Source organism: Taudactylus pleione, unplaced genomic scaffold (assembly GCF_031769625.1).
Source record: "Taudactylus pleione unplaced genomic scaffold, aTauple2 ptg000329l, whole genome shotgun sequence".
In the NCBI taxonomy this organism is placed as follows: Eukaryota; Metazoa; Chordata; class Amphibia; order Anura; family Myobatrachidae; genus Taudactylus; species Taudactylus pleione.
Window position 1 is genome coordinate 6,073,321 of NW_028284730.1, and position 23,900 is coordinate 6,097,220.

The window sequence follows — 23,900 nt, forward strand, 5'->3', positions numbered from 1 at the left end:
TGATATGTAGGCCCGATCCGCGGATTATACGACATACAGTATCGTCTAGTGTGTACCAAGCTATAGCCTGTAAAATGGCAGAAACTGATTGGTTGGTACATTATCTCACTCCAGTTTATCCCCCTCAAAGCTTTGATACATCTCACCCATAATGTTGTCTACTTCTTACCTTGCCAAGCACTGCATATGCTGGTGGAAATGTATTAAGTAATTGCCTACGGTATTGCCTCTGAATTTGATATATGGGCTAGTTAGCCAACAGGGTTACACAGTGGTTAGCATTGCTGTCTCACAGCACTGGGGTTATGGATTAGATTTTAAACAAGTCCCTACTGGTGTGGAGTGTGTATGTTCTCCCCATGTTTGCGTGGGGGTCCTCCGAGTACTCCATTTTCCTTTCATGATAAAAAAAATATCTGTATACTGGTAGGTTAATTGGTTTCTGGACGAAAAAATTAACCCTAGTGTGTGATCATGTGATAGGGAATATAGATTGTAAGCTCCACAGGGGAAGGGACTGAGGTGAATGACTACATATTCTCTGTAAAGCGCTGTGTAATAAATGTGCGCTATATAACTGTTAATAATAAATAAATGAGACTAATTTTTATCAGTCCTGCAAGCGCACACAGAATTAAATAGTTGTGATGAGTTAAGTATATGGCGTAATATACTGTATAGTGCACTGGGAATAGCAGAGAGGAGCACGGTGCAGGATGTGGTGGACTAGGCTACTCTGTAAGGTAGGGTCCCCGGGATTGGCAGGATCACTGTGTGTATTGCTAGGTGGCACTATATTGTACATAACTGAACAATAGGATGGAACTACGTGATAGGTTTGTCACATACCTCCCAACATGACCCGCTCCAGGAGGGACACAATGCTCTGGTCCTGGACTTCCCTGGTAATTTATGATTGGTGGCGGCTCCAGAGGTGGGGATGCAGCACAGTCCAATATTCAAATAGAGGAGTCACAGCAACTGCCAGTGAGTCCCAGCCAGTGATGTTTGGCAGTGTGTGAAATGACAGTTGGTGTGACTCCCCTATTTGAATTTTGAGCTGCGCTGCGGCCCCACCTCTTACCAGGGAAGTCCAGGACCAGAGTATTGTGTCCCTCCTGGAGAGGGTCATGTTGGGTGGTATGTTGTCATAACAAAGAGTGTTAGCTCAGCTGTCCAGCTTAATACCTTAGCAGTGATAGCTCATCATCACTCTACACAGCCAGAGTGAGTCAGAGACAGTGTTCCACACTATGAGGGGAATTCAATTAGAGGCGAAAAGCCATATTCGCCTGTTTTTTTGTGAAAAATTTGCCTAAAATAAATTCGCCAAATTCAATTCCAGGACAATTTCGCCTAAGTGGAAACAATTCTCCAAAAATGATTCTCCAATCAATAGCTGGTGAAAACAAATGCAAAATCTTTATTTTGGGGTGCAAACATGGGGAAACAACTCAGACCCCTTGGGACAGCCCCTAAAGGACAAATACGCAAAAAAAACCAGAAACTAAAACCTAAGAACACCCCAAAAAAGACATGTCATTTTTGGGGTGTAAATTTAAAAAGTTGGGGGATAAACATTAAAAGTAGCGAAAAATACTTCTTGGGGGTCCACAAGTATGGGTAAGGTGTTTTTGGGATTGCAGGTGCATGCAGCAGGTGGATTTTTCACGGTTTTTAAAACTTCACTTTAGAGACATAAGAATATGCTAGCACCCATTTTCAAGCTCCCCAAATTTGTCTGGACTACTTATTTTCACCAAAAAATACAGCTTTATGCCATTCTTCACCACTTTTACAAAGACGCTAATAGCAGCCAATTTACACAACTTAAGTACGCAAAATAGTTTTATTAGGGCTATTAGTACACATCTATATTGATTCCCTATGTTAGTGCATCTTTTTCTGGGGTACAGACTGATTTCCCCAATTCTTTCAGTACTTTTCACCTGTTCCGCATTCGCCTATTTCCGTGTTCGCCTGTTTTGCAATTGAATTAGGCGAAAAGCGGGGACGAGCACGGAATAAATTCGCCTCTGAAACAGGCGAATGAAGCGAACAGTCGGACAGGCGAAAACTTCGCCTCTAATTGAATATGGCTCTATGTGGCCAGAGCGGAGGGGGTGGCAGCCAGATGTGTGACAGCTGACATGCTATATATTCTTTGAATGTCTCATTCTCTTAAAATATAGCTATTTAAAATAGTATAAACAGACAAATATTTCATGTAATATATAATGCTAGTATGTAAAAAAAACTATGGTCATGGGTGGGATCATCCCAACATTTATTATGAATTTATTTATTAATAGTTATTTATATAGTGAGCACAAATTCCACTTTACAGAGAATATTTCAGTCATTCACATCAGTCCCTGCCCTGTGGAGATTACAGTCTATGGGGTATGTTTACTAAAATGTGGGTTTTTAGAAGTGCAGTTGTTGCCCATAGCAACCAATGAGATTCTAGCTATTATCTTGCCCGCCCCTGTTCTAGATGGTTCTAGATAAATGATAAGTAGACTCTGATTAGTTGCTATGGGCAACATCTCCACTTCTAAAAACCCGTACTTTAGTAAATATACCCCTATAGATCTACCACAAAACTCCACAACATATCACCTATGGGGTAAATTTACTAAAGTGAGAGTTTTTAGAAGTGGAGATATTGCCCATAGCAACCAATCAGATTTTAGCTATTATCTTCTAGAAATGCTAGTTAGATGTTAAGTAGAATCTGATTGGTTGCTATGGGCCACATCTACACTTCTAAAAACTCTCACTATTGCATACCTCCCAACTTTTAAAAATGAGGAAGAGGGACATCTGGCGCGTTCGAAAGGAGATATGGCCTACCAGCAAGGGGCGTGGCCTCGCTGGAAATATGAGCCACGCCCTGTTTTCATCATGCAGGGGGCTTGCCCAGCGCTCCGAGATCTGCTGGACAGCCCCCCCAGCCTCAAGAGCTGGTACTGTGTATATGGATGACGCGCGCATGCACGCGTCATCCATTCACTGCTGCTCAGCTATGCAAAGCAGCGGTGTTAGCGTGTCTTCCCCAACTGCCCCCCGCCCACGGGACACTGAGGCCAGCGGATGGGACAGCAGGACAGTGCCTGTAAAACGGGACTGTCCCTCTGAAATCGGGACAGTTGGGAGGTACGCTTTTATACCCCATGGTGTTAATTGAACCCAAGTCTTCTGTGCTGTGAGGCAGCAATCTAACCAATGTGCCACCATGGTGACCTATATTATTATTATTACTGTTAATATACTGTATTGTCTGCAGAACTGTACAGAGGGCAAAACAATAATACAGTACAGGGTAAAACAGTACAGTACAATACAGTAAACAAGTAACAGATAGCACTACAACTCTCACCACAGCCACTGATGCAAAGGGTGCAATGAAAATATTTAGCGTAAGCTGAAACCTGAAGCTATTAGCGTGGGCGCAAATAATGGGTCTAGGTCATCTGAGGAAATGAAGACGGAGAATTAGTGTCCAGGGGCAGAGAGCCCAAGGAGGAGGTGTAGAGTGTAGCTGATGTGCAAGAGAAGTAGGTAATGGGAACAGGAGGGAGGAGGGCCCTGCTCATGGAGATTACAGTGTAAAGGCCAGTACACACTAGACGATGTCTAGTCTGCACCGACCTTGCTAGCGATGCATCTCGGCGGGGTGTCGGCGCGGCAAGTGCATGCACACTTGCCAATGCCGGGAGCGACGGCACGAGAGCGGGGGGCCATGCTGCTAACGATGTCTCCAGGGCGATGTCACTGACAATGCACAGGAGAGCGCATTGTCAGTGACATTGAGGGCACACACTAGACGATTTCACCGATGTTCCGGCCGGATCGGATGACATATCGTCTAGTGTGTACCCGGCATAAAGGAAAGAGGAGACAAACGGAATACATACTCATATTTGTGCCCAACATAAATTAGGATAGTTGAATAGTAATACCAGTCACCAATGTCTGCTTTAATATTGGTGGCTGATAATACTGCTGACTCCTATCACACACTTTCCAAACAAACAAGCTGCAATTGTTATTCTGCTAGCTTATTTTACATTGTGTGGGCAGGGCCATCTTTACCTTCTGTTTCATGTCATTGTAGGTGTTTTATTGTATTATTATCCTCTCAATGTACTAATGCCTGATAATACTTATTTCTTTATGTACTTTGTAAGGCGCTGCGGAATACTTGTGGCGCCATATAAATAAAGGATAATAATAATAAGTAATAAAAGAAATAAATAAGGCACATAGGGCTTGATTCAGCAAGGAACGCAAGTGTGCGCACGCACGCACTCAGCCGCTGCGAATACATGCTAATCAATGCATACACATGGCAACCGCAGCATAAGATGCAGATGCCCAGCACTACACAATGCCACCCGCTTCCCATTACCCAAAGCCTGAGTAGTCCGCAAGACAGCGGAAACATCATAACATCGAGAACCATCGGAACCATACGCACAATAGAGGTTGGCTGATCTTGTGCAGGATTTTGGCCACTTCCTGCGTGCATCGAGTCATCTGGCTTTGTATGCCGCCGCACTGCCTTAATTACGTACCCACAAACGGCACTTCATGTCAATCAATATCAGAAGGGTCTTCGTACACACTGCGTGTAGTCTGCGTACCCTTACCCTGTCACACTGGCTAGTTCGCGCACGCGCAGTGCGATGCATGCACAGTGCGAAAACATCGGCCGAGTGCATGCGTTCTCTCACTTGCATTCCTTGCTGAATCAGGCCCATAGGGATGACCTACTCCATCCAGTAACACATGCAGAGCACCTACGGTACTCCAGCCAGGTAGACAGTTCCAACACATGTGTTCTCGCTCATCTTTGCTGGCGATTTTCCACACACGCCTGTGCCACAATAGGCCAGGCCATGGCAGAATTTGCACCATGCAATCCTATGGATCGCGGGAGTGGGGTGTGGATTGAAAGATCTACGGTAAAAAGGTAGACAATGTCTAGATAGACACCAAATGTTAGACAGTCAAAAGGTCGACAGGTATAAAAGGTCGACACATTAAAGGTCAACATGTAAGAAGGTCGACAGGTACAAATGGTCGACAGGGTCAAAAGGTCGAAATGAAAAATGTATACAAAAAAAATGGTTGTCACATGTTTTTTTTTCTAACCATAATCTTCACCCTAACCCTACCCTAATCCTCCATTTGGTACCTAACCCTAACCCTCCCGGTGCCTAACCCTAACCATTGGGGTAAGTGCCTAACCGCAACCCCCTGGTAAGTGCCTAACCCTAAACAAAAAACATGTGTTGACCATCTTTGTGTCTAACTCCTTTAGTGCGTCGACCTTTTGTCCCTGTTGACGTATTGACTGTCTAACATCTGTTGTCTATTTAGACATTGTCTACCTTTTTACATTAGATCTTTAGACCGGATTCCTCGGGAGTGAACAACATGCAGGTGTCTATTCGCGGATGCGTGACTCACGGCATATATGCAGCGGCAAGTTGCAGCGGCAGAGAAAATGAGCAAGGACAAATCTGTAATTCAGCCAGATACATAGTGGCCCATTTATCAAAGTGTATTTGAGGTAAAATCCTTGAAAACAGCAGTTTTCGGGGGTTTACCTCAAATACTAAGTATCCCCCGGATGTATTAAGGAGGGATCGCAGAAGGTATCTCCGATGGGGGAAGTGACGCTGCCAAATTTACCAATATCCAGAACGCGATGCATTCCAGATATTGGCCCCCGCAGCTGACGCCATCTGAAGATGGCCTTAGCCTCTGTAGCCTATGCTACACTATTAGCCAGCGGAGGAATCCGCCGGAACCCTCCCCGGCTATGGCGGATGTGCATGTGCAGTCCACGGGACTGTGTATGCGCACCACCCCCTGCACTGACTGGCCGCTCTCCGTAGACATAGCAGGGATGGAGCCCGTGTCCCTGCATGTCCCGGCTGATACACCCGGCCAATAGGATCGCTTTTTGCAATGCGATCATGGGCGTTACTGGCATGCCCAGATCGCATTGCAAAAGCGATCATTATTAATAGGCCCCATAGTGAGTACTTACTCCAGCCAGGCACACACATAGCACCTAAACCAGCCAGCACATAGTGAGTACTTACTGCAGCCAGGCACACACATAACATCTACTCCAGCCAGGCGCATAGTGAGTACTTACTCCAGCCAGGCACACAGATAGCACCTACTCCAGCCAGGTGCATAGTGAGTACTTACTGTAGCCAGGCACAAGCATAGCACCTAAACCAGCCAGACGCATAGTGAGTACTTACTCCGACCACGCACACACATAGCATCTACTCCAGCCAGGCGCATAGTGAGTACTTACTCCAGCCAGGCACACACATAGCACCTACTCCAGCCAGGCACACAGATATCACCTACTCCAGCCAGGCTCATAGTGAGTACTTACTCCAGCCAGGCACACACATAGCACCTAAACCAGCCAGCACATAGTGAGTACTTACTGCAGCCAGGCACACACACAGCATCTACTCCAGCCAGGCACACACACAGCATCTACTCCAGCCAGGCACACACATAGCATCTACTCCAGCCAGGCACACACACAGCATCTACTCCAGCCAGGCACACACATAGCATCTACTCCAGCCAGGCGCATAGTGAGTACTTACTGCAGCCAGGCACACACATAGCACCTACTCCAGCCAGGCGCATAATGAGTACTTACTGCAGCCAGGCACACACTTAGCCCCTACCCCAACCAGGCACACTGGGCTCACCTGCTGGTGTACTCACTAGAAAAAGTTTTTCTAAGTAGCCTGATTTGACTCACTGACCCCAAATAAGTATAAAAATAATGTAACCACATCCTCTATACACATACAGTCTGAAGGTGAGTAAATATATTCTCACAGTGTCAGTGTGTACTGTAAATGTGTACCTACAGTGCTAGCTTGTCTGCTATATATATACATTGGCTAGACCTCTTTTAGCTGTGACCGCACTCTCAGTCAACACAGCTTCTTCATGCAGAAGAGAAACTGAACTTCTGACCCAGACGGTTCACAGAACATCCAGACCAAGCACTCTGGGCACAGATACCAGGTTCAGACGCAGAACACAGCTTGGTCAGAGAGTAAACAGTGCAGAGACGGCATTGGCATGGCCACACCTAAGGCAACTCCCTCACATTAGGGTACAACACATTAGTGCTATAAAAGAGGAGAGTGACAGGAAAATTCCGAGTGCAGCTTTAATGTAGGGAGAAAGCTTAGAAGAGACAGACCAATGTTCTTGTGTGGCTCTGCCAAAGCAGGGAAGAAGTAACCAGGAAATGTATGTACAGTATGTCACAGAGCAGTATAGTGTATATAGGACCTCATTCAGAGCCGCTCGCAAAATGCGAGCGCTTGCTCTGAATGAGGGCAGCCGCTTTTCTTTTGAAAGGCGGCCTCCTGGCCACTCGCTAAACTGTGGGTTACCACCCACAGCTTTAGCGAGTGACTAGGTGATGGTCGGGGCTTGCAACGAGACCCTTGCGGTAGGGACAGACAGCTATATATATATATATATATATATATATATATATATATATAAGAGTAGTGTGTGTACAGGTAGGTATATATATATATATATATATATTTATATATATATATATATATATTTTTTTTTTTTTGTGATAGAAGCACTGGAAAAGTTTGGTATGGCTACTATGTGTGTCCTAGATTCCTGTCCTATATGTTTTAAAACCCCCAGGAGAAGTCTGTTTGGAAAACAGACTAGAATTGTCGGCTTTGGTGAAAAGCTGGAATGGGTCCTGGGGGTGTGGATGGGAGGAGAGGGAGGGCTCCATCCACAGGCCACTCCAGGTGTTGGGCCTTTCAGCCTGGTAGCAGGCTCATTAGGGCTTGCACCTGGAAATGGCTGTGATAAGCTAGGTTTTGTTGTGGCTGAGTGTCTCACACCTGGGAGAGCCGGCCCGCAGGCTAGCTTGCTCTGAGACACTGTTTGATACAACCTGTAAGTACTGTGGACGTGAACTTATTTAGTCTCCTGACAGTGAGGGAATCTACTGTCTAGTTAGAGCCCAGACGGGCTAGGATTTTGTTTGTGTTTTGTTTTATTTATGTGCCCTGTACAATAAAGACTGGCTCCGACCAGCTTGTACGAGAACCCCAGAATTGTGTCCTGTTTCTCTGGCTGCTGTGTGTGAAGGAGGGAGCCCATCTACCCAGGAGAGGGACCCCTATCCCGACTGTGTCACAATATATAAGAGCAGTATGTGTACAGGCAGGTATATGCATAAAAGAAGTGTGTGTACAGGCAGGTATATATATATAAGAGCAGTGTGTGTACAGGCAGGTATATGTATAAGAGCAGTGTGTGTACAGGCAGGTATATGTATAAGAGCAGTGTGTGTACAGGCAGGTATATGTATAAGAGCAGTGTGTGTACAGGCAGGTATATGCATAAAAGAAGTGTGTGTACAGGCAGGTATATATATATATAAGAGCAGTGTGTGAACAGGCAGCTCTAATATATATATAAGAGCAGTGTGTGTAAAGGCAGGTATATATATTAGAGAAGTGTGTGTACAGGCAGATATATGTATAAGAGCAGTGTGTGTACAGGCAGCTATATATATATATAAGAGCAGTGTGTGTACAGGCAGGTATATGTATAAGAGCAGTGTGTGTACAGGCAGATATATATATATATATATAAGAGCAGTATGTGTACAGGCAGGTATATGTATAAGAGCAGTATGTGTACAGGCAGATATATGTATAAGAGCAGTGTGTGTACAGGCAGCTATATATATATATAAGAGCAGTGTGTGTACAGGCAGCTCTAATATATATATTAGAGAAGTGTGTGTACAGGCAGCTATATATATATATATATATATATATATATATATATATATATATATAAGAGCAGTGTGTGTACAGGCAGGTATATGTATAAGAGCAGTGTGTGTACAGGCAGGTATATGTATAAGAGCAGTGTGTGTACAGGCAGCTATATATATATATAAGAGCAGTGTGTGTACAGGCAGCTATATATATATATATATATAAGAGCAGTGTGTGTACAGGCAGGTATATGTATAAGAGCAGTGTGTGTACAGGCAGCTATATATATATAAGAGCAGTGTGTGTACAGGCAGCTATATATATATATATAAGAGCAGTGTGTGTACAGGCAGGTATATGTATAAGAGCAGTGTGTGTACAGGCAGGTATATGTATAAGAGCAGTGTGTGTACAGGCAGGTATATATATTAGAGAAGAGTGTGTACAGGCAGATATATATATAAGAGCAGTGTGTGTACAGGCAGGTATATGTATAAGAGCAGTGTGTGTACAGGCAGCTATATATATATAAGAGCAGTGTGTGTACAGGCAGGTATATGTATAGGAGCAGTGTGTGTACAGGCAGGTATATATATTAGAGAAGAGTGTGTACAGGCAGATATATATATAAGAGCAGTGTGTGTACAGGCAGGTATATGTATAAGAGCAGTGTGTGTACAGGCAGGTATATGTATAAGAGCAGTGTGTGTACAGGCAGCTCTAATATATATATAAGAGCAGTGTGTGTACAGGCAGCTCTAATATATATATAAGAGCAGTGTGTGTAAAGGCAGGTATATATATTAGAGAAGTGTGTGTACAGGCAGATATATATATAAGAGCAGTGTGTGTACAGGCAGGTATATGTATAAGAGCAGTATGTGTACAGGCAGATATATGTATAAGAGCAGTATGTGTACAGGCAGGTATATGTATAAGAGCAGTGTATGTACAGGCAGGTATAAAATATAAGAAGATTCTGTAAAGGCTGGCATATGAGATAAATATAAGAAGTGTATATAGAGGCTGGCATATGAGATAAATATAAGAAGTGTATATAGAGGCTGGTATATGAGATAAATATAAGAAGAGTATGTAGAGGCTGATATATGAGATAAATATAAGAAGAGTCTGAGAGGCTGGTATATGAGATAAATATAAGAAGAGTCTGTAAAGCCTGATATATGAGATAAATATAAGAAGAGTATGTAGAGACTGATATATGAGATAAATATAAGAAGAGTATGTAGAGGCTGATATATGAGATAAATATAAGAAGAGTCTGTAGAGGCTGGTATATGAGATAAATATAAGAAGAGTCTGTAGAGGCTGGTATATGAGATAAATATAAGAAGAGTATGTAGAGGCTGATATATGAGATAAATATAAGAAGAGTATGTAGAGGCTGGTATATGAGATAAATATAAGAAGGGTATGTAGAGGCTGGTATATGAGATAAATATAAGAAGAGTATGTAGAGGCTGGTATATGAGATAAATATAAGAGTATGTAGAGCAGGGGTTCCCAACCACGGTCCTCAAGGCACACTAACAGTCAAAGTTTTAAAGATAGCCATAGCTGGGCACAGGTGACTTAATTAGTACCTCAGTTATTTTGATTTAACCATCTGTGCTTAAGCATGGATATCACTAAAACCAGGACTGTTAGTGTGCCTTGAGGACCGTGGTTGGGAATCACTGATGTAGAGGCTGGTAGATGACAGAATACAGTACAATCTGGGTGTGTGAGATGTTCCATGTTGGTGATTAATGGAAAGGGTGACATGACTGGATGATTAATACCACAGGCAGCTCATTCCAGAGAATCTAATCCCTTCAGTCCAGCCGGACCTCCCAAGACACCAGATGTCCTTAGAATTTTTTCTTTTATAATGTGAACATAATGACAGGCCTTCTGACCACAGGACTAGTTTCCCAGATCTCACGCTACGTTGTGTCTGACGTACTAGAAATGGCTGGCTGGCCCGGAATGATTACGTCGTATGTCCTTCTTTCCACAAGTTTCATTATATTAAAGGCTGCCGCATTTTAAAAGTTAGCGAGGAACATACATGGCTACAGTGTGTGACCCGATCATCGTCATTACTCCTAATTCCTCCACTGTCACCTCCAGCACCTCACCTGTAGCCGCTCCACCAAGGCGTTGTTGGACTTGAAGCCGGGTAACCTTCGGTCACTACACTGCACCCCTACATCCTCACTGTGTTTGCAGTCTGTCACACCCCACCCGTTGGAGCTACAGGCGGCAATGCTTCTCTCTCTCCCGGTACAGTGTACATTGTCCAGCCAGATTCTTCCTGTCAGAAACAGAAACCATATTATTAGTATCCACAAACTACACAGGTATAACAGAGAATAAGTCAATTATATCTGTTGGTGTTTATTACTTTGCTGGACAAAGCTTATACCAGGAGCATTTGGTCTCTTTGTCGAGTTGCTGTATGACTGGCTCTGTTGCCAATTTAGCCAAACACATGCAGGGTTAAGTTACACAGAAGTCATTGTTTGGTGATTGGGCGGCATAACAGGGTTACAGGGTCTGATTCAGTTTGGACCGCAATTGCATCTGTGAATCCTGACGGAACGCAGCTGCCAATATATGCAGATGCAGCCACAACCTTATCCGTGTATAGAGACGCCCACTGCTGCTTTCACTTCTGCGAGTGCGCACGCAGACCAGCATGTGCCTCGGGAACATCGGCGACTTGCGGCTAGTGACCTGTCTCTAATTCTGTGAGGCTCTGCACGCGCAGAAAGCTCTTGTACTGCGGAAGCGATCGCACTGGCTAAATTATGAACGCCCATTAAATGGCATCCATACGGTAAGACACGCCTGTGTTTTAAAGACACCCACCCCTCACCTCCTCCAAACATTTGCTGGCTGTCAATCATGCCTGCCTGTTCGCTGGCTTGCGGGTGCCATCGCAATGAGATCGCATGCATGCGCTATTGTGCATACGCACAGGAAAAAAATCGCTCGGCTGCGTTGATTTTTGCAATTACGGCCCAAGCTGAATCAGGTCTACAGTGTGGTGGTTAACCAATGATAGCACGCCATGGGGATCATCGGGCAAACAGATATTAATTTTCACTGATTAAATTGGATCAGATTGAACAATTTGGCTAAAAAATGACCATTTTTCTCCAATACAATCTGCCCCAATCGCTTATACTGTATTATGCACTTGGAATTGTATCACACTGCACCAGTGTTGTGCATACAGACGAATCTGTACGGGGTAGACTGGTAACACGGAGGGCATGCTTACCTTCTCCTTTGCCATACTTGCTACTGGGTGCCCATGATACCGCTTCCATGTATCCCAGCTCCCTGCAGACAATATGAGCAGCATAAATGGAGAAGTCATCATCACAGACGGTGCCCCACTCCCCGTCATACAACACTTCCACTCTCCCCTCGTTGTGCTTGCGTTTCTCGCCTGCCAGGCGGATGTGGACTTTTGGGGATGGCTTGGGTGGCTGTGTGGGTAGTGGCTCAGGTGCTTGGGGCTCTTGATATTCGGGATAATACAGCCAATGCTCATACTGCCCCAGCGTGGGTACAGATTGGGTGAGGAAGAAGAGGAACACGTGCTCCACCAGCATATTCTATGGGAGCGTTGGGCCGTGACACAGTGCCTGGAATAAAAGAGACATGGAGAGTAGGGATGAGTGCCTGGAATAAAAGAGACATGGAGAGTAGGGATGAGTGCCTGGAATAAAAGAGACATGGAGAGTAGGGATGAGTGCCTGGAATAAAAGAGACATGGAGAGTAGGGATGAGTGCCTGGAATAAAAGAGACATGGAGAGTAGGGATGAGTGCCTGGAATAAAAGAGACATGGAGAGTAGGGATGAGTGCCTGGAATAAAAGAGACATGGAGAGTAGGGATGAGTGCCTGGAATAAAAGAGACATGGAGAGTAGGGATGAGTGTCTGGAATAAAAGAGACATGGAGAGTAGGGATGAGTGCCTGGAATAAAAGAGACATGGAGAGTAGGGATGAGTGCCTGGAATAAAAGAGACATGGAGAGTAGGGATGAGTGCCTGGAATAAAAGAGACATGGAGAGTAGGGATGAGTGCCTGGAATAAAAGAGACATGGAGAGTAGGGATGAGTGCCTGGAATAAAAGAGACATGGAGAGTAGGGATGAGTGCCTGGAATAAAAGAGACATGGAGAGTAGGGATGAGTGCCTGGAATAAAAGAGACATGGAGAGTAGGGATGAGTGCCTGGAATAAAAGAGACATGGAGAGTAGGGATGAGTGCCTGGAATAAAAGAGACATGGAGAGTAGGGATGAGTGCCTGGAATAAAAGAGACATGGAGAGTAGGGATGAGTGCCTGGAATAAAAGACACATGGAGAGTAGGGATGAGTGTCTGGAATAAAAGAGACATGGAGAGTAGGGATGAGTGCCTGGAATAAAAGAGACATGGAGAGTAGGGATGAGTGCCTGGAATAAAAGAGACATGGAGTGTAGGGATGAGTGCAGCTAAATTACTCACATTACTTCTTTTAAAAACTACATTTTGAGCGGGTTTTTCTCTTTATGCCAGGTAAATTAAAGTGCAGTAAACTACCGTGAAAGCAGCTATACTATGGGCTCAACCAATGATCAGCTATCAATTCACTAGGAGCTAATTACATCGCTGAGGCATGAGCCACAAAATGCCTCACTTCAGTCACCATTGTACAGACAACTAGTAACGTCATTTAAATGCAGCCCATTGGCTCTTGCAAGTAACTTATCTTTTATATACACTATGGGCCTTGTTCAGAGGCGCACGCTATGCCTTTTGCAGCAGCGCTACTGCGTCTTTATGGTAATGCTGCAACAATGGGATTCATGCTGAGATGCCCACTGGCTGCGGCACTAAACCGCCGCTATGCTAAACCATCGGACACACCGGTAGCACTATCAGAGATTGCACAAGCCCTATGTCAGGTGACGCCATGGTCAGTACAACTGCCTCTTAAGAAGACGCAGTAGCTGACCGTGACACGCCCATGACACGCCCGCGTCTGGCTCATCACCCTCGATACCACTCAAACACCCACCAAAAGTGCCTCAGTCTGAGGTGAGCAACTATTTGCTACTTTGCATGTGCAAAATATTCTGAGATATTCTGAGAAGCCCAACGATGTCTGTGTTACTCTGAGTATACGCACAAATGCGCTGTTGCCTATGGGATGGCTGCGAGGCAAAACCATGGGCGTTCCCGGGAGGTGACTGGGAGGCGGCCTGATGTGTGCGCAAAAATGTCTGTCTCAGGGGCGTGTAGTGGGAATGTCAGGGAAAGCGACTCCGTCTCAGAGCCACACCCACAGAGGCCATGTTTATACGGAGTTGAGAAGGAGACACTGCACCTGCCATCCATGGTGCGCCGATGGTGGAGTGTTTGGAACCACTGGAGGTATTACAGCGTGCATGGGCATTAAAAGTGGGCGTCTCAGAGCTTGCACTCTCCGGCGCTCGCTAGTACACAAGGGGAAGGCTTAAATTAGCATTTGCATATTACCGCAACTGCGGCTGCAGTACCGTCCATCTCTGAATAAGGCTCTCTGTGTGCAAATTCGCTCTGCGGTTCCCAACGTAAACCATTGGGATGCATGCGCACACTGCAAAACATCGGCCATTTGCGTGCGGCATAATCAACGCTGCGTCCACCTCTGAATCTGGCCCTATGGGTGCAATTGAATTCTCTGTGATGAGCCACTGATCTATGTTACCAGCAGAGCACATTACTGCTCATTTTCCTGTGCATCCTAATAGAGTGTGAGGAATAATAAGTCAGGACTGGTGATATAAAGTGTGGTCCTCACAGTCTTGCCTGTGGTCCTTTGACCTACATGACCCTACAGAAGGTAAAGATACAGTTGTTTGTAAAATCCACAGGTCAAAAACAGATCAGCTAGGAAAAGGCAGGTGGGTAACGGTCAAGGTGAATGCAGACATGTCAATACGCCTTGTAAGCACTAGTGTATACATACCTGACACCGGGATGTAGTCAGCACCCTGGCGTACGGGATGCCTACGGTCTAAAATGCCGGTGCTGAGCAGCAGTAAGTATCAGGGGTTAGGTTTAGGGTTAAACCTATGGAGCGATATAGCGGCTGATCCGACAGATTGGAACGATATCGCAGCTACAGTATAACGTTCTGTGTGTGGGCATGATATCGTCCGCTGCGCGCTCCCATGGGGTCGTCCGTCGCTCCACCAGATCTTTCTGCATGCACAAGAGATCTGGAGAAGCAATAAACGATTCCATGCTTGTCTATGCAGGGGGGGGGGGGGGGAGAGGAGGGGCGGCTGGCATATTGAGCAGTCGGGCACCGGTTCGCTCCCTCTGTGGGGACTGCCCAATATGTCAGCCGTCAGATCGTAGTACACATCGTACTGTGTGTACCCAGCTTTAGATACTAGGGGGAGATTTAGGCACTAAGGGGGGAGGGTTAGGTATAGGGTCCGGGGAGGGGGAGGTTAGGTTTAGGGGTAAGGGTTAGGGAACTTGCCTGTTAGTGGTTCTGATTCACTACTGATTGCAACAGCGATTACGCACACAATCGGCCGATTGTTGCATTCTGCACATGCTTATGCATCGCAGTGCACATGCCATAATGCCGAACCGGCCACTGTGATTGGGACTGCGATCACAGTGACTGCGCAGACCCATCGCAGAGTGATTGACAGGAAGTGCTGTTTGGGGGTGATGTAGACAGGAAGCCGACAGTCTAAATGCCGACCGCCGGCTTCCCGACTGTCTAATCCCGGCAAGGTACTAATGACAGGCATCGAAATCCCGACGCCTGTCATTAGACCTACTCCGGGAGCCCGACGCCCGGCATACCGAACAAAGGTAAGCCAGGTGCGGACAGCCGCTTTAGGTTTTAGGGCTCCCGGGGGGGAGTTAGGATTAGGCCCCCCCAGGAGGGTTAGGCTAGGGCCCGGGGAAGGGGGGGCTAGGTTTAGGCACTTAGAGGGGGGTTAGAGTTAAGCACTAGGGGGGGAGGTTAGGGTTAGGCACCCCTAAAGGAGGGTTAGGGTAGGGAATTAGGTTAGCGGCACTTACCTTAGTTAGCGATCGGTATCTTCACCCCTGACAGGCTTCGGCCATCGGTAATACCTACTACACCCGTTTGGGGGAGTGACAGGGGGTGGTCGGCGAAACGCGGGCGTGCCAGTGCGTTCAAACGCCGTTACAGGTGTGTGCATAAATTATACACTGCGATGCCTTACACAGCCTGAGTACTCACAGCGTGCAATGAAGTTAGCAATTTCTGAATAAGGCCAGAGCTTGTGCAAGTGTGTGCGTGAGGCTGCGATGGACTCGATGTTACCGATGGTTTGACATTCTTGCTGAGGATTACGGATGTGTGTAAGTTAAAGTGGGCGTCCTTATGTTGTGCTGCGATGGCATAGCGATCACAATGGATCGCTTACTATCGAGGTGAGCCTGCGTGCATAATCGCAATCGCCGTTACGATCCGTAGTGAATCAGGCCCAGTGTCGGGATTGTGACTGTCGGGATGCCGATGTCGGTATTCTGACAGCCGGCATCCCAACAGCTGGGATCCCGTACCCAACCCCTGACACCTAGAACCAAAGGCAACATGCATCTTTATCTTTGACAATATATCAATTAAAGAATATTTTCAATGTATAGAAGCTTTCTGATGGTAGTGACGGCAGGTTTCTCTGAAAAAGATATACAACATTTGTGTAGGGTGAAGTCTAAAGCTGGGTATACACTGGAGCGACAGTCATTCGTTCCGACATCGGAACGAATGCCCGTCAACAGTGATTGTGCGTCCACACAGGATGACTTTAATGAAAGACGTAACGATCGCCGTTACATCATCCATTACCAATGCACTGGCCGCTAGCGATTTCGCTAGGTTTGATGTGCAGCACATCAAACCTAGCGACCGTCGCTAGCAACCGCCGGAGCATGCAATCATGTGTACACACTGAGCGATGTAGGCGATATGTCGTTACGAAATCATCCCCACATCGCTCCAGTGTGTACCTAGTTTAACTTATCTGATGTATATATGAAAGGGTAAATGTGATTAATATTCTTGCATGATCCAGGGTAAAAAACATTCAACAATGTTGAGACTTTCCAGTTTTTCCTCATTCAAGGGCCGAGATACATCCGGGGGATACTTAGTATTTGAGGTAAACCCCCGAAAACGATTGTGGTTGACTATACACTACCGCAAGCACTGAGATCACGGCAGGCGACCATCACCCAAAGTGTGCACCCACAGCTTAGCGAGCGGGTCTGAATCAGGCCCTAAGTCCGATGCAGCGTCTTTGTACGCAGATGCTGTGACTTTTATGCCGTTGGAATTTGCAAAGCCACCGGTGGGCGTCTTCGTATATGGGACTGATTCAGTGATGTAAGCAAGCCTGATGGTTTACGTACATCTCCGATGGTGTGAGATCTGCGCATGCACAGATGCAGCACTGCGGATCTCGTTCTGCGGAATTACACGCAGTACTCCCAAGCAGCAGCATAATTGACAGGCTATGGCAATTATTTTTTTTTGGGGGGGGCGACAGCCAGCATCCCAGAAAATGGGGGCGTGTCAGCCACGTTTTCTGGGCGTGCCGAGGTCAGTGACTGCGTCCTTGGACGCAGCTGTATTGGCCCTGGCAGCATGAAATACAGTACACAGCCATCCTAGGTCACCTGAGTGTTACTCAGAAGGGCGATGTTCACGCAGGTAATCCGATGGCTGCGTCTCAACGCGCAGCATCGGATCAGAAAAGCCGACAGTGGGGGTCTTATTACTTAAGATGCCTCCTGTGGCTTTTGCATATTGTAGCACAAGTGCTGCGTACAAAGGGGCAGGGGCTGTGCTGCGGGGTCCGTCTCTGAATCAGGCCCTAGAAGCTGTGTTGCTGTCCTAGACATAGCCTCATAACAGCCATCCAGTAGCACAATCATTAAGTATAAGTGGAAGAAATTCATATCCTCTTGTAAAACAAACTCGTCCTGCAGCCCCTTCCCCCAGCAGATGTAGAGAAGCCGCCGCCTCCCTCCCAGACTCCCCTGGGTGGGAAGAGGGTTCCTGAGTCTGAATTTTTCCATAGTGAAGTCATTTTGGAGATGATCTCACTGGAACAAGGGGATACCCCAGATCTGTGGCATATTTGCTGAGGTAGGAGAGTGCTCAGCATGTAGCACGGAGACAATCCACAGAGTCATCGCCAGCTACAATAAGACGCCTTTGTCCGGAGAACCATTTGTAACACTCGCAACTATAAATGTAATATTTTCCACATCTTGTCGTAAAATATTGCAAACATCTTGTGTTTTATGAGAGTGAGGGAAGGGGGCAAATTGCCATGCCCCCGTGACTTTATGTGCAACAGAACAATACGTCTTCTTGCTACACTATAACAGTCAGTTGCCATTCAGAGATGAGTTACAAAGCTCCTCTAATTTCCCAATCCCAAGGGTTCATTAAGAGTTTGTATATTTACTGTAACAACATACTAGGTACAGTTGGTGTACAATAAAAACATGCAAATAAAAATACAATTCTCATTGCCAAATGTTCTGCTATATTGATAGATACATTATGCTCTGCACAGTCATTTGGCAATGAGAATTGTATTTTTATTTGCATGTTTGTATTGTACACCAACTGTACCTAGTATGTTGTTATATAAATTGATTCTACCTATTGTGGCTATTTAGGCTTTTTAAAGAACTCTGAATTGATTATTGGTATTAATAAAATACTAAATTCTCTATGGCGCTACACATATATTTAGAGTGGCTCTATGTTATGTTCTGCCAGGAGAGATAGCATAATGTGCATGTAGTCTGTGTAATCTCATCAGCCAGAGGCAACGCTTTTATTCTGCAAGTTTTTCTGCCAACTTCCCAGCAAGTTGCAGGCTAATACAAGTGACGACTTGTAAGTCTGACATGCCAAAAATCAGAATGGCGATTGTATCTAGTAAAGTGTGATTCTGGCAGATTTCTGGTGATTTTACCTCTATTCGCACCTTTATTACATAACGTGATCTCAATCTCCTAGAAATTCGATGGAAAATCGACACTTTTCAAAAATCAGGGGCTATTACATTCCCCCAAAAGTCCTGATTCAGAGTTGCACGCTATGCGGATATGAGCGCAGTTGGCTGATGTTATAAGTCATACTTGCCTACTCTCCCGATTTGGGTATCCCTCCGCACCCCTGAAAGAGTAGGTGAAGTAGGCAGAATAGAGAGAAAGTTACCGGGAATTTGTGGTCTGTGGGGAGGGGGTGAATGGCGCAATTCTATGATAATCGCATCATTTGGCCCAGCCCACTATTCAAATGTGCGCTTCCTGGAATTTCGTCATAAGGAGACGGGGCCTAATAGTCCGTCCCCGCCCCCATTCCTGCACACCTGCATCTCCTCTCCGGGCTTCTCGCAGAGAGGGCATTTCAGTAGGTAAGTATGTTTAAGTACTGCGCATGAGTCCGGATTGTTACTGCACCGAGACGCAGGGGGGGTGTTTTTAGTGGGCGTCCCTCAGAGGTAACAGGGCAGACACTAGCATGACGCGGGTGCGTCGCTGACAGCGGCTGCATCTTAAGACGCACAACCCCTCACACATAGGCCGTGGTCAGATGGAGAAACTGCACCTAGCATAGGGCTGGTGCAAGTTTAGACGGTGCGACCGATGGTGCCTCTAAAGATGCACCGAGAAGGATGGCGCAAGGCGCTGCATGTGGGCGTCTCAATTTTAAACAAAACTATGGCGGTATTATTGCGGCATTAGCTTAAAGATCCAGACGCGGATGCAGCAAAAGACTGTGGCTCAGAAGCAGGCCCTAAGTCTCATATTGTTATTACTATATAAAATGATCTCATAGATTTTGTTTCAATATTGTAACTAAGTATTGTTTATTAAATCATTGAATATTTATTAATTCATTCATTCACAGGCTTGTATTCCTCCTGCTGTTGTGAGCACCACCCTGTATCCTGCCCTGTGGCACTGTGTCTGCCCTGACCAGCAGAACATACCCATTACCATGAGTCAGACATTAATACTACTGTGTGATATACAGAATGTTCCATGCCTGGGAGACAAGTACATGGGTGACAGCCGTGCTGTGCAGAGATTAAGCACATTCTAATTTTACTGCCATTTGGAAAAATTTACAGACCTATAAAGCAAACAACACCTTGTCGGACACCCATCGCTTGCTGTAAATTCACTCAGGCATGTAATCTGTCATCGTGTAAAATGTACGTGGCTCAAAAGTAAAGATATAATGAAATGCACCAGGCACTGACTGTCCATGGAAATCCCATCCGGTCTACAGAGAAACAGGCAGACCTATGTACTGCCCTGCAGATGCTTACGTAGTGTCTGTGAATGTGATCAAATATGCCTGACTGTAGGTCATACCCCAACCATGGGCTCTGTCAGTGTAGGTCACTGGCTAGCCTCAGGCGTGTATATGTCAGTAATGATGTCTCTGTACTCCATCCATACCCAGGGAATGACACGTAGTAGAGTACTATACTTGTAAATTCACATACGTTTCACATAATTAAAAAAATACCACTTACCGGTATATAGCCGACTACATTGCATCGTGTGTCGCCAGATTAGAACTGGGCACAAGTAAAATCTTATATATACTATACCAGACGATGTGTGTACCCAGCGACTGTGCGATGTAACGATACATCACATACGCCGTACACACTGTACAATCCGGTGTACGATGGCCTTACATGCTGCATGTAACAGTGGGCCTGATTCAGGCCCGCTCGCGAGCGCTGAGCGCTCGCAAGAGGGTCGATGTTGGCCCAGTGCGCATGCGCAAGTCGGCTCCGTCATGCGCATGCGCGAGACCCGGATAGCGACGGGCAAGCCGTTGCTCCGGGTCTCATACCAAATGGGGCGTGATGTCGATGTTGAGTGACAGCACGCCCCCTTTGGTGTGCGTGCCGGGGGCGTAGCTGCCCAGTCGGAGGCGTTCCCTACCGTCTGGGGCCGGCCCCACTGACATCACAAGTGATGTCAGTGGGAGTGCCTTCGGCTCTGATAGACGGTAAGGTAGGGACAGTTAGATCGGGCACAGGTGGACCACAATACGGACCAGGCTTGGTCTTCCTCCCAATTAGTCTCAAAACATATATTGTAATGTTTATAGTCTTTTATGTTTAATATGTTTATTATGCTTTCCAAATAGCGCTCTTTTATATTTCACAATTTACCCCTATTTTATTGAGCTGCTTACATTTCACTAAGCGCATCGCACTTATCTATCATCTAAAAGTCTAATAAAGTTGCTTGAGGAATGTTTTTACCACTAAGGACAAGTCATGTGTGTGATCTACGGTATACTTACACATGTGGTATAGCAATTAGACTGCTAGGATTATTTATTTGGCTATATATCTATATCTTTCCTCTACTTCCCCCATAACAACGCCATCCATAGCAGATAATGACATCATTGTTCTCCTAGACCACAGCGACTTGGCAAATGCCCAAGACGCTTCCCGTGCATATAGGATGTTTCAGTGCAAGTAATTGGGGCTGATGGTGAGTCACACTTACAGGGGCTGTAGTTGCTGGCAGCAGCGGGAGCTCTACTACCTTATACTAATGCAACTAATTTGGGGGATCGTGCACCTGTAAGCAGAAACCAGGGCCTCCTTTACGTAAGGAGAGATGCCACTGAAATGCGTAGGGCTATGCATCACTCATACTTGCATACTCTTGTTTCTGGAGCATACGCAGTGTCAAAACACGCACATTATGCCACGCAAACAGGAGTATGATCAACTCTGCGTCAGTCACTAATTATACGAATAGAATTTATTCACTTTACTTATAAGAGAAGTGTCTGCTGCAGAATGAGACTGCATTTGTGCATCATTTCTGTATTACGTGCAGCAGGGATGGGTCATCTGGGCCATTAATCTGTGTGTCTAGCATTTATTATCCTCTGATCACAGATTCCACTGCCCCAGGCCCAAGCACACGGACAGCCCCCCATATAAAGTGACAGGGCCTGTGCCTGCATGTTCTGGGTAAGAATCATCATTAATTATAAAAGAAAAATGGTCGGTGATACCACAAGCACCCTTCATACCACATTGTTCCTGTTATAAGTAAAAGATACCAGCATCCAATGCCAGGGTACCTCTGCGCTCGGGGCAGGCCCCAGGCCCCAGGCCCCAACAAATTTGGCATCCTGATGTCACAGAAAGGGAGGCCTGGAGAATGTAGCTGGACACTGGGCACCAATAACGTGCTTCCCTGAGGCAGTAGCACTGGTCACATTGGTGTGGCCCTGCCCCCCTCCCACAGCATGTACACATATTCATTAATGGCATGTATATACTGTTGCACCACTGCTTATGGAAATTTAGAGATGAGGTATGAAAAGAAGTGGGCATGGCTTAATTATGCCATTCACATCAGTAAGTGCATGGGCCAGGACCTATGTTGGTGCACCCCCTGACCAATCAGTGTTCATTGAGGAGAACTGGGCTTGAGACAGATAAATGCTGCTCTGTCCCGGACATTACGGGAGAATAGGCACCTATCAGCTATACACTGGCACCTCATGCCATCTATGCAGTATTTCAACAGGACAGCTATACATTGCCGACATGCATGACTGGTATACATTGGTAAGCCTGGTGCAGCAAAGCCAGAGCCTATATGAGAATCTACATTTAAATGATTAGACTATGGCATACATTATAGCATGTATAGTTATACTGGTGCGGTGGGGGGGGGGGGGGGCAGTCAAGGAGAATTGTCCTCTTTTGCAGGGGGCCGGAAGCACCATTGGATTTTCGGGAGCCTCCCAGCCATTGCGGGAGAGTCGGCAAGTATGATGCCAGCCTTCCCCATATACTCTGCTACACAGTGACATGTATACCCTAGCACAACACAGGCAGTATTAGTGCCAGCATTCCTCATATTCCCCATATACCCTGCAACACCATGGCATGTATACCCCAGTACAACACAGGCAGTATTAGTGCCAGCCTTCCCCATATACCCTGCTACACCGTGACATGTATACCCTAGCACAACACAGGCAGAATTAGTGCCAGCATTCCTCATATTCCCCATATACCCTGCTACACCATGGCATGTATGCCCTAGTATAACACAGGCAGTATTAGTGCGAGCCTCTCCCATATACCCTGCTACACCGTGACATGTATACCCTAGTACAACACAGGCAGTACTAGTGCCAGCCTTTCCCATATACCCTGCTACACCGTGACATGTATACCCTAGTACAACACAGGCAGTATCAGTGGCAGCCTTCCTCATATACCCTGCTACACCGTGACATGTATACCCTAGTACAGCATAGGCAGTATTAGTGCCAGCCTTCCCCATATACCCTGCTACACCGTGGCATGTATACCCTAGTACAGCATAGGCAGTATTAGTGCCAGCCTTCCCCATATACCCTGCTACACCGTGACATGTATACCCTAGAACAGCCTAGGCAGCATCATTGCCAGCCTTCCTCATATACCCTGCTACACCGTGACATGTATACCCCAGTACAACACAGGTAGTATAAGTGCCAGCCTTCCTCATATACCCTGCTACACAATGGCATGTATACCCTAGTACAGCATAGACAGTACTAGTGCCAGCCTTCCCCATATACCCTGCTACACTGTGACATGTATACCCTAGTACAACACAGGCAGTATCAGTGCCAGCCTTCCTCATATACCCTGCTACACCGTGACATGTATACCCTAGTACAGCATAGGCAGTATTAGTGCCAGTCTTCCCCATATACCCTGCTACACCGTGACATGTATACCCTAGTACAACACAGGCAGTATTAGTGCCAGCCTTCCCCATATACCCTAATACACCATGACATGTATACCCTAGTACAACACAGGCAGTATTAGTGCCAGCCTTCCCCATATACGCTGTTACACCATGACATGTATACCCTAGTACAACACAGGCAGTATTAGTGCCAGCCTTCCCCATATACCCTGCTACACCATGACATGTATACC

General features: G+C 46.1%; 1 protein-coding gene across 3 annotated transcripts in view; it reads right to left on the reverse strand.

The window, feature by feature from the left end:
* The window catches only part of LOXL2 (lysyl oxidase like 2), a 79,316-nt gene that overhangs the window by 33,171 nt on the left and 22,245 nt on the right, over window positions 1–23,900 (reverse strand). For all 3 annotated transcript variants that reach the window (XM_088443218.1, XM_088443219.1, XM_088443220.1), the window contains exons 2-3: window positions 12,124–12,493; window positions 10,976–11,151 (exon numbers count right to left, since the gene is read on the reverse strand). In XM_088443218.1, coding sequence (XP_088299344.1) covers window positions 10,976–11,151; window positions 12,124–12,460 — 513 coding nt within the window. In that variant the 5' untranslated portion in view covers window positions 12,461–12,493. The remainder of the gene's footprint in view (window positions 1–10,975; window positions 11,152–12,123; window positions 12,494–23,900) is intronic.